At 39.5% G+C, this 17,988-nt stretch overlaps 1 protein-coding gene across 5 annotated transcripts in view; it reads left to right on the top strand.

The window, feature by feature from the left end:
- The window catches only part of ankrd27 (ankyrin repeat domain 27 (VPS9 domain)), a 75,373-nt gene that overhangs the window by 14,239 nt on the left and 43,146 nt on the right, over positions 1 to 17,988 (top strand). For 4 of the 5 annotated variants that reach the window (XM_057836155.1, XM_057836157.1, XM_057836158.1 and 1 more), the window contains 8 exons: positions 2,816 to 2,926; positions 3,073 to 3,390; positions 9,310 to 9,369; positions 10,128 to 10,181; positions 10,257 to 10,322; positions 10,390 to 10,466; positions 14,786 to 14,907; positions 17,840 to 17,918. In XM_057836155.1, coding sequence (XP_057692138.1) covers positions 2,816 to 2,926; positions 3,073 to 3,390; positions 9,310 to 9,369; positions 10,128 to 10,181; positions 10,257 to 10,322; positions 10,390 to 10,466; positions 14,786 to 14,907; positions 17,840 to 17,918 — 887 coding nt within the window. Of the gene's footprint in view, positions 1 to 2,815; positions 2,927 to 3,072; positions 3,391 to 9,309; positions 9,370 to 9,479; positions 9,565 to 10,127; positions 10,182 to 10,256; positions 10,323 to 10,389; positions 10,467 to 14,785; positions 14,908 to 17,839; positions 17,919 to 17,988 lie in introns of those variants that run through there. The other variant, XM_057836160.1, reaches the window with a different exon arrangement.

The following is a 17,988-nucleotide window of genomic DNA, read 5'->3' as shown; positions in this document are numbered from 1 at the left end:
TGGGCCTAGTCTTTAAATCTCTTATTGGAGCGGATTTGACTGAGTGTGGAGCGACTGGAATGACAAACAAAAAGGTCATGGTCCCATGCAAGAAAAGGGTGAAGTACCCTCTACAGATCTGTGGTGAGATTATGCTTTAAAATGAGCAGTTTAAGGATCTCAGGATTTTGTTCACATGTGAAGGAGAATGGAGTGAGTAACAAGCCATTGTTGCTGAAAGAACAAGATCATGGATACAAATGACACAACTTAGTTTCATTCCACAAGGTGTGCAGAAATTGTTACTGATAAGGTGACAAGTTTGGTCATGATGACACACATTCAATACAAGGAAGTGAGTGATGGGCAGACTGATCGGTCAGAGATGCCAAGTCACTCAGGAATCCGGTCAGGATGCTTTCCATTCTCTTGGACGTCTCCCTGGTTAGGTAGTCTGGACACTCTCACCTGGCCGAGGCCCCAGGGACATACCAGGACATGCTGGAGAGAGGGAGCTGTGCCTCCCGGCTTGCTCGGGAACGCCTCGGAATCCCCCAGAAGAGCCAAAGGGGAGAGGGAAGCTGTGACTTTTCTGTTTAAGTCATGGCCCTGCAAGGATGAAAATGAATGGACAGATGGACATGACTCATACCCAAAGGGTCAAAATGTCAGTACACATGCCTATTTTATAACGGCCCATGTTCTTGTCGGCCACGTGTCTCTGGGAACTTTAATGTTTGTGATTTCCGGGACAGTTTAGCTGATATCAGGCTCCCAATTACCCGTTGAATCTCCTCATTTATGCTTGCACTTTGAAGTCTTGAGCTCAGCCAGCTGTCCACTTGTGTAAACAAATTAAGTTAGCCACAGTCAAGTTGCGATAAAATCAAAACGTCACCGGGTTGTAATAAGACAATGTTTGTGACACTTAGAGGAAAAAGTTGGCATGGCACGAAAGCCATCCTGTGATCCAAGAAGGCACCAGATAAGTTCTTAGCAGGGCTGATACATTTTCATTTCACAGTGAGCTACTTTATTGAAAAAAGTAATTACCACACACATTGGGTTTGCAAAATGTGTGTGGATTGATTTCCCAATAACCATGGCAAATATAACTGTCATCTGACTAACACAAGTGCTATGTACAGTATATCTGTGTGCCAAGGTTTTAGTTTTTTTTCTGACAGATTTTTAAAGTTTAAATCCATCCATCATCCATCTTTTTCCAGTTTATCTGGGGTCAGGTCGCAGGGACAGCACCTTCAACAGGAAACCCCAGTCTGTCCTTTCCTCAGGGACTTCATCTAGTTTTTATAGTGGGAGCCCAATGTGTTCTTAGGCCAGCTTGGAGACTAAGGGTGAATCCCATTTCACCCCTTGGCCCTACCCCTTCCCCCTACCCCTTGGCCCTTCAAACGGAGCAATAAGGGGTAGGGCATGAAACGTTAGCCCTACGAATTGGGACACCCCTTCAGTCTCCCCAGTGCGTCCTACCAATGAGTTTTGCCCAGAACACCTCACTAGAGAGGCTTCCTGGGGATATCCTAATCTGATGCCTGAACCGACTCATCTGGCTTCTCACAATGCAGAGGAGCAGTGGCTCTACTCCCAGCCCTTCCCCAATCTCTAAGGGAGAGCCCGCACACTGGAGGAAACTCATTTGGGCCACATGTATTCAAGTTCTTGTTCTTTCCGTCATGACCCACAGCTCGTGACCATATGTGAGAGTGGGAAAGTGGGTTAGCGGGTAAATGGAGGGCTTTGCCTTTTGGATCAGCTCCTTCTTAACCATGGCGGACCAATACAGAGTCCGCATTGGTGCTGACACTGCATTGGTGCATCCACTGCACTGATCCACCTCCATTCATCGCTCACTTCTGAACAAGACCCCAAAATTGTTAAACTCCTCCACTTTGGGAAAGACCTCATCCCTGACCTAGAGGGCATTCCAGCATTTTCCAACTGAGGACCATTGCCTCAGAGTTGGAGGAGTTAATTCTGCTTCACTCTGTGCTACGCAGTGTTCCAGTGATCGTTTAAGATTGTGGCCTGATGAAATCAAAAGACCCACATCATCTGCAAAAAGCAGAGATGCAATACTAAGGCCACCAAACCGGTCTTCCTCAACCACTGCACCCAGATGCTCTGTCCATAAAAGTTATGAGCAGAAACCACTGACAGAACATCAGACTTACTGCCAACAATGTGGATCAAATTCTGACACTGATCATATTGGAACTGAACCGTCCGTATAATGAGGCCAATACCCCTAGACTCCCAGAACACCACCCACAAGACTACCCGTGGGACACGGTTAATGCCAAGTCCAAAAAACAAATGTAGACTGGTTTGGGGAACTCTGATGCATCCTCAAGTACACTGATGAGGGTGTAGAGCTCAGCCACTGTTCCACAGCCAGGACAAAATCTGCTCCTACTGAATCTGACATTTGACCCCCTGATGGATCTACTCTCCAGTACCCCTGAATAGGCCTTCCCCGAGAGGCTAAGGAATGAGATCCCCCTATGGTTGGAACACACCCTCTAGTCCCCTAACAGTGTAGTCTGCCAATCCAGAGGCATTGTCTCCGACATCCGCACAATGTTGCCGAGGCGTGTCAACCAAGACAACTCCACAGCTTCTCCAACTTTTGGAAACTTTGGGAGGGAACTCATCTCATTAAAATCAATTACGAATAGGTTACGGAATACAATTTTTTTTTTTTTTTCAAAAATCAATTTTATTTGCTGTAATTTAATAAGACATTTGTGCAATTACAAATGGATAAATTAGAAAACTAGCAGCTCAATGTGTTAGCGTACCACTATTTGTGCAGATTCTGGTTCCATGCTGTGGCAGTCTTGATGGCATCACGGTGTCGGACCTTCATTTTGACAGCTATGTGCTTCAGCCAGTTGAGGACGGATATCAGACTGCAGACGGAAAGGTTGGAATTTCTATTTTACTGTCCACTTAGCTGGTTTTGTAGTACGCTTAGGAAGTAAGGAAGGAGTAAAATTATTTGAATGCAGTTGCAATTTTTAGATGTAGTTTTAAGACCTCCAGCTGAAACCGTATTTGCTTGAATTGCAGGACGTCCGGATCCAAGACAGGCAGGTCCTGTTTGGGTCCAGCCTTTCGCCCCAGGTGTCTGTTCCTATCCTGTTCGAGGAAACCTTTTATAATGCTAGAGAGCAGAGCTACAGCATCCTGTGCACATCCGGGCCTGTGGAAGCGAGCGATCGGAGCCCGGGAGAGCTAGCAAGGCTTTCGGGGGCTGTCTACCATCTCAGGAGCCTAGATGAGGTCAAAGAGTTCCTTGGCCGCCACAGCCACAAGCTGGACAAATTCATCGTCAACTTCTGTCAAGCCTTCAAGGACCACGACAGGAAGGGACTCAGGCACCACATAGTAGGACATTCTGTCACGTCTTGCGTGGATGTGTCACATATGGGTGTGGAGCGGTTTTTGAAAATCATCCAAATGTTTTGGTTCGTAGATGCGCACAACTCGCTGTATGTACTGTAAATTCGAAGCCATGTGCATGCTTACAGTGGTGACTCACACTTGAATTACGTCATATCCTGCACATCTCTTTGCTTAGTACTTATATTGAAGTCGTAAAAAGGGTGCAAGTTTCACCGCCGTGAGTAACTACTACCGAGTCTGTGTACAGTTGTGTTCCTCGAGTCTGTGTACAGTTGTGTTCAAAATGATTCAACCCCCACAGTAGATAAGTGTTTTTGCAAGTTTGACTTTTATTTTTTATCTTATTTATAATCACATTAAATAATGACATGTCAAATAGACAAATACAACTGAAATAACAAAAATATTTTTGGAATATTCCAATTTATGGCCTTTCTGTGATTGGCAAAATTATTCAACACCATAGGTATATATAACTTTATTACTTAGTACAACATCCTTTTGCAACAATAAAATCATTTAGAAGTAAAGCATAGCTTGACACAAGTTTCTTGCAGCTATCTACAGGTATCTTTGCCCATTCCTCATGGGCAAAGGCCTCCAGTTCATTAACATTATTGGGCTTGCGTGAGGCAACTGCCTTCTTCAAGTCCCACCAGAGATTTTCAATGGGATTTAAGTCTGGTGATTGCGATGGCCACTCCATAATCTTCCAGCCCTTCTTTTGCAACCAAGATGTGGTAGATGTTGAGGTACGCTTAGGATCATAGTCCTGTTGGAAGGTCCAACCTTTCCTAAGCCCCAGCTTTGTCACTGACTGCATAACATTTTCATCCAACATCTCGTGATAGTGAACTGAATTCATAATAACTTGCAGACGCTGAAGATTCCCTCTACCTCAAGAAGCAAAACAATCCTAGAGCATGACTGACATCCCACCGTGCTTCACAGTAGGCAGGGTGTTTTTTTTTTTCTTTATAGCTATGATTCTTTCTCCTCCACATGTACCGTTGATCCATTGGCCCAAAAAGTTCCAGTTTGATCTCATCATTCCAGAGAACAGTATCCCAAAATCTTTGTGGTTTGTCTACATGGTTTTCGGCATACTGGAGTTGACTCTTCTTGTGTTTTGGTGTCAGCAGAGGGGTGCATCTGGGAGTTCTTGCATGGAAGCCATCATTTCGCAGTTTGTGTCTTATTGTCTGGGATGAAACCTGAATACCTCCCTCTAACATGTCCTGTCGTAGTTCCTCAGCTGTCACCCCGGGATTTTGCTCCACCTTTCGCTTCAGGTATCGGTCCGCAGTTGCAGACAGTAACCTCTTTCTATCACGGCCAGGTAGCGTTTCCACTATGCCTTTACCATTTAGCTTTAAACTTGCAGACTATGCTCCCAATTGTGTCTCTTGAAATTTTTAGTCCTTTTGCTATTTTTTATATCCATATCATTTCTTATGAAGTGAAATGACCTCCTCTCTGAACTTTTTTAACCATTTCTTGGACATCACCATGTTGTAAAGATGTCATTAACTGCAAAGAAGAGCAATGTGTCACAGTCCTTTTAAAGCTGCTCAACTGCTGCTCATTAGGGTTCCATTCACATATACAGATGCTATCATTAGCTGTTTGACAACACCTGATGGAAACCTTTGTTTTAAGAGGGTTGAACTAGGGGGGTTGAATAATTTTTTCAATGGGGTAATCATTGAAAGGCCATTAATTGGAATATTCCCCAAAAATGTTTTGATATTTCAGTCGTATTTGTCTATTCGACATGTCATTATTTAATGTGATTATAAACAAGATGAAAAATGAATGTCAAACTTGCAAAAAAACTGATCTACTGTGGGTGTCACGGTCCGCAAACGCAGAAACAAAGTTGGACCTCAAAACAGAAAATAAACAACCGAGGGATGCGTTCAAAGGCTTATTAAATACAAAAACATGCGACCGCGGAAAAAAGGGGAAATAACAAAACGGGTCCGTAACAGAAGGTTGACGAGGATCAATACTATAAACATGAGGGTAAGCCTGTCGCAATATGCAATAATTCCATTTATCGCGCGATATATAAAAATGGAGGCGATAACTTTTCCGCTGCGATTTATCGCCTCGCGTGCACGTGTGTGTGCGCGTGCGGCAGACGTGCTGTTAAAAGTTCGTTACCAACTGCGCAAAATGCATCTTCGTTCCAGGTCCGCCAAAAACTAGCGCCAGAGCCAATTGCTCCCATTATATCCTATTGTTCAACGTATACCGGCCGCGTCAGTGCTCCGGAGTGACTGTGGACCATCTATGGCGCGCCGGTGTTCGGCCATTCCTTACTACGCGGCGAAACGTCTACACAATGCTCAGGGCGCTTGCGCATGCATTCACACGCATGCGCACATCTGTTAGAGGCGGCGATTACTCACTATTTTTGTTTTTATTTAGTTATTTAGAACCTTTTCACAGCCTCAAAGATACTTTTTGCATGTATTACCCTCTCATACTTTTAACCATTGTGTTTTTTTGTGTTAGCTTTGAAGCAGTTGACCACATTAGTCACGTAGCGTGTTTAAACCGTCCTTATTTGATATAACTACATTTAAGTATTTTCTGCAGGCATTTTTTTAGTACCTTATTCCTGTATGCATCTAAACAAAACAAGTTTAGAGCGCACGGTAGTACTTTAGGTCTCAAATTCGACTAATGTAGGACGTTTCGCCGATGTAGAATATTTTGGCAGAACACCGGTGTTGTTGACGTGCGGGCGCTCCCGTCAGGAGTGACATTTCACGCGGGGCGGCTATTTTTCGGCACAACGCTGGATATTTACAATTAAGTCCGCCAAAACATTGTTACCGACTTGGCTGCTACGAATAACCTCACTTTGACAAAGAACAGCTGAATGAAATTACCGGTAAGAGCGCTGTGCTTCAAACTCGTCCTGTATATGAAAGCCCTCATATGCTGGTGTTGTGTAGTAATGAGCAGACGTGACTTCAGCGGCGCTTGCTAACTTTTTTAATGCGCGCACACACTAGATATCATGAAATGGCAAACTAGATGTGCTACTTCCCATGCCATTGGCTACGTGAGCCCAGAGTGATTATGGGACATGTAGTCCATATACTACATCGATGAATTCTAAACTGTCATTTGTCACATGAGATTAAGAAGGCCAAATCAATCCATACCAGTGCCTATAGATAATGTTGCAAGTATTGTTAATTCAGTACGTGACACAAATGGATTCGGACCATAAATAGGATGTCTTGCTCATGTAGTAAACCTAGCTACTAAGAGAGCTGTAGCAATCAACGGTGTGCCCTGCCTCACTTTACAAACAGTAAAGATTGTTCTCAGCACTTTTATGCAATTTTTTTTCATATCAGTAAGAAGTAAGCACATAAATATTATGCACTAAAATGCATGTTTATATGATGGCAATTTAATTTTTGCTCGTTAGCAAAAAAAAAAAAAAAAAAACAATTGTTTTTTGTTTTTTTACAGAGCATTAAATGTATTGAATCGGATCGAAAATCATGTCCCTCGTATCAAAATTCGTACCGAACCATGACTTAACTGTATCATTGCATCCCTATGGAACACCATTGCAGAAGCTATGACGGGAAAAATTTTTCTAAATGCTGAAGTTGTTAAGTGCATTTTTTTTTTTTTAAACACATTTTATTTATTCTGTGTTTCTGTGAGGTATAAATATTGTTGTTTTTTACTTAAGAGGTATGGTCTATTGTTTTTAGTTGTGATTTCTTAAAAAGTAGATTTGAATTTAAGAGTAAATATCGCGTTTAAATGGGTGTACTTCATCTATTAATATATACTGTATTCGCACTGTGTTATTGTAAATTGGTTTAAAAAATTGGGGGGGGGCGCAATAATATCGCATATCGCAATAATTTATGAGAATAATTATCGCACACTAAAATTTGTTATCGCGACAGGCCTACATGAGGGTAAACCGATGAGGTAGGCAGAAGCCAAAAAACAACTAAAAATGCACCCAAATACCTGCACAAGGTAGAGGAATACAAAACGAAAGTAGGCAGACGATCAACACCCAAGACAGGAGCGAAATTACAAAATGCAAAGTGACTCGAAAGTTCAGGGTGTCGAATGGCGACCAGCAAGGTAATATCTCGGCACCATTCTCTTGGATCGCATGAGTCTCTATACAATTGTTGATGAGCAGGAATTAGCTGCAGGTGAGATAAATACCCTTAAATTAAAGCTGAAAATCTTCCGTTAAAGTACATCTTGTTCATTTCATTTCAAAACCATTGTTTTGGTGTTTAGTTCCAAAAATGTTGATTTCCCATGAGTTAAGAGATGAAGAATTTAATTTATGCATAAACTAAGGTCATTCATGTAAGATTATCATCAGATAAAGTACATTATAGAATTGAATTCTCATCTTTGGATTTTATGAACTGTTCCACCCGTTGTCGCATAGATAGCTAACAGCACTTGCAGCCACTTAACGTGTCTATATGTCCTGTGACATAGCTATATCATGTGACGTCTGTGCTGTGAATATGATGCACATACTGCATGTCGTAATATGTGAACATACAGTATGTCACATGATCTGTCAGTTGTCATATGACACTAGATATGTTATAAAGCATGGCTATATTACATTACGTGTTGAATATAGATATGTCTCCGGATGTGATTATGACAACATGTACATATGCTGGTCACATCAGGTCGCACAGCATTTCCTAATGCCATTTTACATGCATGTGCATGGTGGTGGTGATGTCAACTAAATACTCGGGGTGTGCCATCTCAGTCACCCCACGATTCGATTCGATTACGATTCAGGGTGCTACGATTCGATTATTGAACGATGATCACGATTATCACGATTATCGATGCATCATACATTACTAATTAATAAAGTAGCCAAACAAATTTATCCAATTCGTTATTTAAAATATCCTAATGATTCAACAGGAATGAATGAAAAAAATGCCTATACAACAAAAAGCTGCCCTTAAGCGTTTTTTTTTTTTTTTTTTTTTTTTTTTTTTTTTACAAGAAAGTGCTAAAACATTAATCATTTTAAAGACAAACAACAACAATAAAAGCTAAACAGTACAAGATGGTTCGTATACTCACCTTTGATAGAGGGACATGGGACTTAGCAAAACACTAGGGACTTTTTCAGAATTAACACGACTTGAACCTACTGCTGAACAACTGAAATACAAGCAACGAACTATCTCTCTTCCCCGCTCGCGCACAGAAGAGGACCGGTTCCTGCCTGTCTCATACACAAATTTATTTTTGAGACTTGAACAGGAGTAAATCTCTCGCTCAGTAACTTCAGCTGCATCCATCATAACGTTGTGCGACTGTTAAAGGTGTCTGGGCGGCAGATGTGTCTTGAATTTCGTTCCGCTACTAGCAGCTGTCGTCAGTGTCATAAAGTTATTTGGGAAAATCATCGTTTTTAAACATTAATGAATCGTAATCGTCACGTGTTGAATCTTGATAAATCTAATAATTGATTTTTTTGCACAACGCTACTACATACAGTTCACAGCTTATGATGAGTACTCATAAGGCACCTTTGTCGTCACCTGACATGGCGATGTATCACTTGTCATAGCTATGTGACGTGGCTATAATCCCCTCATGTCACATGATTTGGTTATGTTAAACAATTCAAGATGTCACGTGATGTGTAAATATGTTGCATGGTGTGTTTGTCAAACAATGTGAACATATGTTACACGATATACAGCATGTACAGTATGCCACAGACTAAATATGCAATGTGTTGCATATGTCCCATGAAAGACTGGAAACATCTCATTTTGCACTTGTTGCATGAAGTGTTGGCTATGTTACATGATTTGTCCGTCAGACTTACAGTGTTTTTGATTTTAGGACTCCGTCCATGGCCTGTACACAAGATGTCTTCAGAGTGTGCTGCGAGACGCTGGATTGGTGAGTATCAAAACATGAGTTCAAATGCTCTACCAACAATTGCATTATTCTTTTGATTTCCAGTATAAAAATCATGTGAGGACTCATCATCATCATCATCATATGATTACTGTAATTGCTTGAGGATCATGTGGATCTAACCAGGGTCTGCGATAGACAAGGCAAATTTATTTGTACAGCACAATTTAGCACAAGGTAATTCAGAGTGCTTTCCATCACATTAAAAGTAGGAAGAGATTATTCAAAACAAAAATGTCCAATCCAAAATAAAAACAAAACATTATTTTAAAAAAGTCATATATAGCGTATTTGAAAAATAAGGGAAGCAGAATACAGCAAATAAGTGCTTAGGTTTCAGCCCTGATTTAAAGGAGCTGACAGTTTAAGCACATCTCACATCTCCATGTAGTTTCTTTCACAGGTGAAAAGCAAAATAATAACATAATAATATCATTGTGGCCCCACCCTGCTTGTTTCTGGTTCATGAAACACATAACATACTAGTTCTAGATGATTTCAAGGGGTCTTTAAGCTTCATTTGGATCAAGTGAATGAAGCATGTATTTTGTTCCAAGGCCATTCATTGTTTTGTAGACCAGCAGTAAGATTCAGTCTTTCTTTTGAATCCTCCTTCGAGATATGCCAAGCAGACAACTTAACTTGTTTGTTGTCATACAGATACTGTTTTTTTTATTTTTTTTTATCATTTCATTTGAATATTTTTCATTTGGATGACTCATTCTACTTACCGTATTTAGAAGGTGTTGGCCAAGCAGGAGCTTCAAATGAGTCTTCTGAAACAGGCAGTGGAGGTAACTAAGAAGACAAAGCGAAATGTGTTTTCTTGTGGGTTTGTTGAATCTACTGTTGTGGTTACCGCACGTCAGGTGTACGTCCATCACGGCATCCACTCTCTGATCTTCAACTTGGTGGGATCGCTTGAAGCCAGCCAGGTGGGCAGAGCGTAATGCTTGCTGTACATTCCAAGTTGGAAGCTAGACGTGTTGTTCTCTGTGATAGGATGCCGCTTTCAACAAGATTACCAGGAGTCTTCACGAACTGCAGCACAAAGACGTCGGCGTCAAAGCGCACTTCAGGTGGGCAGAACGTGCATCGTCCTCATGAACGCGCATCGCCTTCATGAACGCGCATATGTCTGGGAGCTCAAACCCAAATATTTATTGCATACTTAAAAACAAAAATAAAAATTAAAAATCCTAAACACGGAATAGTTGGCCTTCTTAAAAGTGTAATAAAGTGTTATGCCATCAGTATTTGGTTGGGCCTCTTTTTGTGTTAATTGCAGCATCAAGGTAATGTGGCATGGAGTTTATCTGCCTTTGGCACGTTCCATTGTTATTGCAGCCAATTATCCTCTGCATGTCACGGTTTTTATTCCATAACCTTCCACTTGACAATGATATAAAATAAATTTTCAATGGGGTTCAAGAATAGACCTCATAACTAGGGGTGTCAAACGATTAAAATTTTTAATCGAGTTAATTACAGCTTAAAAATTAATTAATCGTAATTAATCGCAATTAATCGCAATTCAAACCATCTATAAAATATGCCATATTTTTCTGTAAATTATTGTTGGAATTGAAAGATAAGACACGATGGATATATACATTCAACATACGGTACATAAGTACTTTATTTCTTTATTATAACAATAAATCAACAAGATGGCGTTACCATTATTAACATTCTGTGAAAGCGATCCATGGATAGAAAGACTTGTAGTTCTTAAAAGATAAATTTTAGTACAAGTTATAGAAATTTTATATTAAAACCCCTCTTCATGTTTTCGTTTTAATAAAATTTCAAAAATTTTCAATCAAAAAATAAACTAGTAGCCCGCCATTGTTGATTTCAATATTTACTTACACGATTTCAATAATTACTTACACAATGCTCATGGGTGCTGAAGCCTATAAAATCAGTCGCACCCAAGCGCCAACAAAGGGCGGCAAAACTCCGAAAAACACAACAAGTACACCTTTCACTATGCTGTCATTTTAACCTGTATGAGCGGGGCATTTGTGCGTTAATTGCGTCAAATATTTTAACGGGATTAATTTAAAATATTAATCACCGCTCGTTAACGCGATAATTTTGACAGCCCTACTTATAACCTATTGACATGACACGGGAAACGGGGCAGATCCATTGGGGGCCTATTTTCAAAAACCTCAAATTCAAATATTTTCAAAGCCAAAGCTGCTACCAACCTAAAACCAAAACAGGCACCTACCTTAGCCATATATGAGTCTCCGTGAGTAGCGGCATCAAAATATTCAAAGTCGTTCCATAATAAAATTTGTAATTAATTATTTTTTATATAAGTATAACAAATCTTAAAATGGCTATAAAAGTCTCAGATTTTACACTAGATGCACAAAAATCACCAAATGCAGCGATAACCACCTATATTTTCATTTTCAGGATCAATGGCAATATTTATCATATCATATAAGTTTTTGACCAGAATAGCAGCTTAATTTTTTAAAAATTTACTCCAAGTTTTCAACAGCTCACTCACTCAACACAACACAACACAATCACTCAATTTAACATCAGAAACTTAATACTCGAGGAAAACATGCAGAATCAGTCATAAATAAGTAACTATGAAATCTAAATCAACATACTGTAAATATAAAATGCGTATCAGATAGTCCTATAATCCAGGCAGTGCAAATAATCAATGTGGTGTTACCAGGATGTGAGCCTCATCTTTCAACAATCTCATAGCCTTTTTCTATGCCTTGCGTTTTCTGGTCACCTCGACTTGTACAAGTCCCTGTTCCTCGCTGTCTCCTTTCTGCCCTCATCGACTCTGTTCCTTTTCCGGCCGGCCGGCCACTCCAAGGCCTTGTTTTTCCTCGCTTCTGAAGTCACATCCTTGGAGAATTTGGCAACAAAACAGTTGAAGAGGGACCACCAGGAACTCCAGCAGGTGCTCTTGTGCTTCCTGCACATCAGGGAGTCCCACAGCGACATTCCAAAGGACGTCATGTGGGCCATGGGGAGAGCTGGCCGCTTGAGGACCGCCCGGCCCGTCTCCAGGTCTCCCTCTGTCCTTGTCCTCTGTAACATCTCCAGGGTGTCGGCCCTATGTGTCCCTGTGTTCCTCCTTGCCCGTGCGACCTTGTTAGGGTTGACGACCGCCATGATGAGCCTAACGCTCTGTTTCTCAATCGAAGCGTACGCCAGCATCTTCTGGGTCAACTTGTAGCCGGCCTTGACAGACTTGTAGTTCTCCCACCTGGCCAGCCCCTTCCTGCTTGAGAATCTGGCCGTCCTCATCCTCTCAGGCTCCTAAAAAATGGCTGCGGCTCGTCTTTAAATTCACTGTGGCGCCGCCTTACAACAAGTCCACAGCAAACAGCTTTTTACTTCAATCACTGAATTCTTTATAGATATGACGTAAAACTGTCTCGATTCTTTGTTAAAAAAGCTAAAAACCGGGCAGTTACGCATCTATTTTACGTATGGCGGAAAACACAGACAAGACTGAAAAAGCAGTTTCTGCTCTTGCACCCCTCTTTAAAATAAACTGCTGTATTTTAAGACAAAAGAACTGTTGTGTTTGATAGAACAATATGTCTATATGTTGCAATAGCAGATTCATGGTGAAATAAGCCCCCAAACTATTTTTAATTTGTCCGTTTTACCCTGCAAACCCCTGTTTACAGACGTCGCACAACCACTTTTGTTTAAACCTAGCCATAAAAAGAAGGTAAGTAATCGAATTTATTATTTGAAATGTCTGTCATTTTTAGGTTAGAATCATTATTTGATGTCAAATATTTGGTTAAAAAAAAAAAATAACTTAAAAAAATTAGTCACTTGCATATTCTAAACTTTTAAACAAATTACGTCACAATGAAAAAATTGGCGTCTGTAAAAAAGTCACGGATATCTACCTCATAACTATTGCTTAATTGTTGTTTTTTTCGTTGCTGTCGCATTTCCCCCAATATTTTAGATGATAAATATTCAATCCAAACAAAGAAAAATTGAATAATAACGTTTAAAAGGGTAAATATATGAAAAAGAAAATCTCGACCACTCCTTGTTGTCTGCAATTTCTGCATCGCGACCCTTGTTATATCACCGTGTTTCACCCATAAAATTCCCCAAAAATCCAGCTGCGGCCATTCGCAGCTGTGTCTTGACACTCGGTGATACATGCTACATGGAGTTTTTGGATCAAAAAAAGGTAAGTACGCGATAATATCTCGTTAAAATCATGGTGTCTTTAATTCTGCTTTCACGTGCTCTCACCTTCAGTTAGGGTTTTGCTGTTTACATTTTTTTTTTTTTTTTAAATGTCCTCCTGTTCAAATTTTTTCTTCCCCCAGAAAATTGAGATTTTAAGCTTTCCAATGATGTATCACACGTGCAGATAGGACAATTTTGAAATTTGGCCAAATTGGTTGTCTCAGAGCGGAACTTCAAGTCACCTGAGTGTTTTGCGCCGTATATATGTCGAAGAATGACGCCAATGCCATAGAAGTTCCCATTCTCCCATTGATTTTTTTCACATTTCAAAATGCGTGCATGGTACGAAAAATATAATATTTACCTTGAATCCTCGAACAAATCACTCCTGAGACAATCCTTCCTTTTTGTATGCGGTACAGCTTTTAGTAGTTCTTCAAAAATCCAAGCTTAAACCCGACCGTGTGCTGTCTTCGGCTGACTATTACTAAATGAAGCTTCAAGCTCAGCCCCCTATGGTAAGGCATGACGCAAAGAATGACGAAGTGTCAAGTCTATGGTTCAAGTATGGGGAGTTTTGTTACCAAACAATTACTGTGTTTCCATGGCTATTAAACCAAGTATTGGTAGTTTTGTCTGGTGGGAAGGTAACAAATCCTGCAGGAATATTTAATCATCATCTCTATAAAGCTCCTCGGCAGTGGGAAGCGTGAAGCATTTTAAAATATGCTTCTAGACAGTCACTTTTACATTGAACTAGACAAAAGACTAAGGACCACTCCATATTTTTTTTTCAAGGCAAAATATATTTAACTGTACATGTGGTCACAGAAAATGGTCATTTCAAATGAAGTGATAATAATAAATGATAATTTACTGAAAACAAACCAATGAAATCAGACATTGCTTTAAATAATGTTTCAACTGAATTTTTTTTTTTTTAAATCATGAAACAGGCCTGGACAAAAATGATGTTAACTCAAGAAAATAAATTATTTCACCATGGGCACACGTTCAACAAAGCTCACATGCGTGTCATCTGTTCAAACAATTTTGCAAAATGATGGTTGGAGTGTCCAATGTCTTCTTACAGCAGCAAGTACTTTCAATAGTTCAGTGAGGTGTGACGTTGTTAGGCTAGATTGGTGAAGTCTCTGAATCAAGTCTCTTCTTCTTGTACTTTCAGCTTCAACTTGTCTCGCGCCAAACGGGAGCTGAGTCAACTAAACCAGCAAACGTCGCCACTCCTCAAGTTGCTATGTTTACGCAAAGTGGCCTTGACCGCCACGCGCACGTCCTCAACCTCGGGTACAATGGCAGCAAACCTACACACCACTTAGTCTAATACAGCTGTTTACAGCCACTCTCTTTATCAATTTCTGATTTTGTTTTTGTAAAATACACATTTTTTGCTAAAAATTCCACTTACAAATTGAGGGTGTGAAATTCTACATCGGCTGGAGGAAAATCACCAAGTTTGAAAAAGGGTTATGAATATTTTGTTTATGTTTCAAGCTGTTCTTTAATTTCTAATGATAAAATATGCATTTAAAGGGTATAATATACACTTATTGATATACTGTATATACAAAAAAAAAATCTATGTTAGAGGCGGTCGGTTCTGGTCCCCATTAACAGCGATAATTGAGGGATCACTGTACTTCTAATAAGAAATGTAATGGAATGTCTAGTGTTCCAAATGTATTTATAATAACACTTTTAGCATTTCTGTTGCATCTGCATCATTTCATGTAACATTGCAGAGGGCAGAAATGTTGATACGCAAACTTGTAATTAGGCATGTGCCGATAACCGGTTTCAAGGTATACCTTGGTATGAAAACGTCACGGTTTAAAAGCCAATGATTTCGAATTTATACAAAATTAAAGGTTTGTAAATAATATCATGAATGTTTCCCACCAGCTATGAGTTAACTCCAGCGTGTTTAGTGTGTCTAGCGGTGGTAAAACGTGTTTTTTTCTCTCTGGCAACTGTCTGTGTTGAGAAAGAGAGTGTGTGTATAATTTAAACATGATACGAGTCATACACACATGCTTTTTATGGAAAATAATTCAATTATTTTTGTTCTTAATGCTGAGCTGTGGCTGTGGGTTTACGCTCACTTAAAGCACTGCATTTATTTTAATTTTATCTAGCACATTTGTTATTTTTTTATTTATTTTAACTTAACATTATACTTATGTTCCAATTTGCTAATATGTTTTGGAAAATAAAATTCCTGTTCAATGGAAAAAAAGTTTTTTTTTAACCCAGATATCTCAAAGTAACCCATTTTAGAGCTGTAATTGCAATACCATGATACCATGAACTGAGATATTTTTGCTTAAGTTTATCATACCGTCAGAATCTCATATCAGCACATGCCTACTTGTAATGTGTCAACATTTTCCCTTTTAATATACATATATTGGTCCAAAAATGTTAGCAGAAACCACTCTTTCTGATTTCTATGACTTGACAAAAAAAGTTTTTAAAAAATAATATAATTTCGTACGGAAATACCATTTACAGAATGTATGCATGAATGTCGGGAGAATACTTATCAAGTTAGTTACAATGTCCCAATGAATGAATGAATGAATGGTCTTTATTGGCATTGTATACTAGGCATGTGCTAGTATGAGATTTTGACGGTATGATAACCTTAAGCAAAAATACTGCAGTTTCATTGTATCATGGTATTGCAACTTAACCTCTAAAATGACAGGTGGTCGCTGCTGCTCTAAGCCACGGATTTATCGCTTTTTGGGACATAAAAAATAGCTAAGACCGTACTACGGTATCACGGAAAATTTGAGTGTTTTTGAAACCGTGACTTTTTCATACCACGGTAAACCTTGAAACCGGTAACCGCCACATGCCTATTGTATACAACGAAGTGGGCATTGTGAAACAACAAAATTTTATGTGGCACTCCATGATAAACATAAAACAGTGGTTTAAAAAGAAAAAAATAAGATGAGGTAAAAAGAATATTAGGATAGATAAGAAAATATTTACACTGGTGCTTTACAAGGCAGTGATTATAGCTGGGCTACATTGAAATATATGCTACAGAAAAATAGTGCAATGAGGTCCAAGGTTAGCAGCGACATTTATGTAACAATAAGAATAACAATAAAATATGAATGAAAATTTTCTATAAATAGGAAAGTGGTCTAAATATTGTGCTGGTTTGTTAACAGTTTAGTATGCATTAGTAGGGAAACAGTAATATTTCACAGGTTTAAAGAGCGTTTGTGGGGGGTTTAGTTTTTTGTGCTTGTTTAGGGTGGTGATGGCTCTGGGGAGGAAACAGTCTCTGTTAGCCCTTGTTTTGTGTAGCGTCTGCCGGAGGTCAAAGAGATGGTGGCCTGAGTGAGATGTGTCCTTAATAATGTTGTCGGTTCTTCTGTGGTAGAAAGTAATCCCCCTCCCGTCACAGGGGCTACGCTCCGGATGTTGTTTGGCGTGTAAGTCGTGACCAAAGTTTATTCTGTGCCATCTGCGTAGTTAATCCAATCAGAGACGTTCACAATGCAATGTCTTGTTCTCATGACAGTGGCACGACCCCGTAGTAATTTTTGTTTGTCCGCGAGTCAATTAACTTGTTGGAGGGCACACAGGGAGAGGTGTTTGGGTGCATTGACACTTAGCGTCACCGTATGTGTGTGTGTTTTTTTTTTTTTTTTTTTAAGGCTGTATAAGTTGATTTTTTTTGTCTTTTATGTGTTTTGTGTATGTGTTTATTATTGTGTTTATCTTTTTGTGCATGTGTGTGTTTTTGTTGTGATGTATTTGTTGTTTTGTGTGGCTGTATGTGTGAAGGTCGGTTATTTGAAAGGAGCAGTACTAAAAAGAAATAGTTTTTTTAAAATTCATATTTGTCCAGACAAGCTAGTTTTTTGGAGGATTATAATATGTAATTAGTTTAATACAAAACAATAGAGAAACGGGGGAATCTAAAAGATTTGAATAATTCCTTTGTGCATAAACAGTCAATTTTGTGTCCAGTTCAGACCAAGTCGTGGGGGCGTATGTGTTTGGAAGATGAAAAAGGAGAATTCCATTTGTAGGATTTGAGCGATTAATAGACTGCACCAAAACAGTTCGATATTATGGAAAATAAATGCTAGTTTCATTTTTTTGAGAGGTTTTTTTTTTTTTGACATATGGGTGCCATAGTTCATTTATTGTGCTACATGAATATATGACATTGTTGTTTTGTTGTGTGAGACAGCAAGCATAGAAACCGTGTCTGCTGATGACCTGCTGTCTGTTATCCTCTATCTGCTGGTCAAGATGGAAATCCCCAACTGGTGAGCAGGAAGGATACCAAAGGAGGCCTTCTCACACACACACACACGCACTGTTCATGTGTTATATGAT

This window comes from Corythoichthys intestinalis, chromosome 5, assembly GCF_030265065.1.
Source record: "Corythoichthys intestinalis isolate RoL2023-P3 chromosome 5, ASM3026506v1, whole genome shotgun sequence".
In the NCBI taxonomy this organism is placed as follows: domain Eukaryota; kingdom Metazoa; phylum Chordata; class Actinopteri; order Syngnathiformes; family Syngnathidae; genus Corythoichthys; species Corythoichthys intestinalis.
The sequence above is the reverse complement of the archived record's forward strand: the minus strand, read 5'-3'. Positions and strand labels throughout refer to the sequence as shown.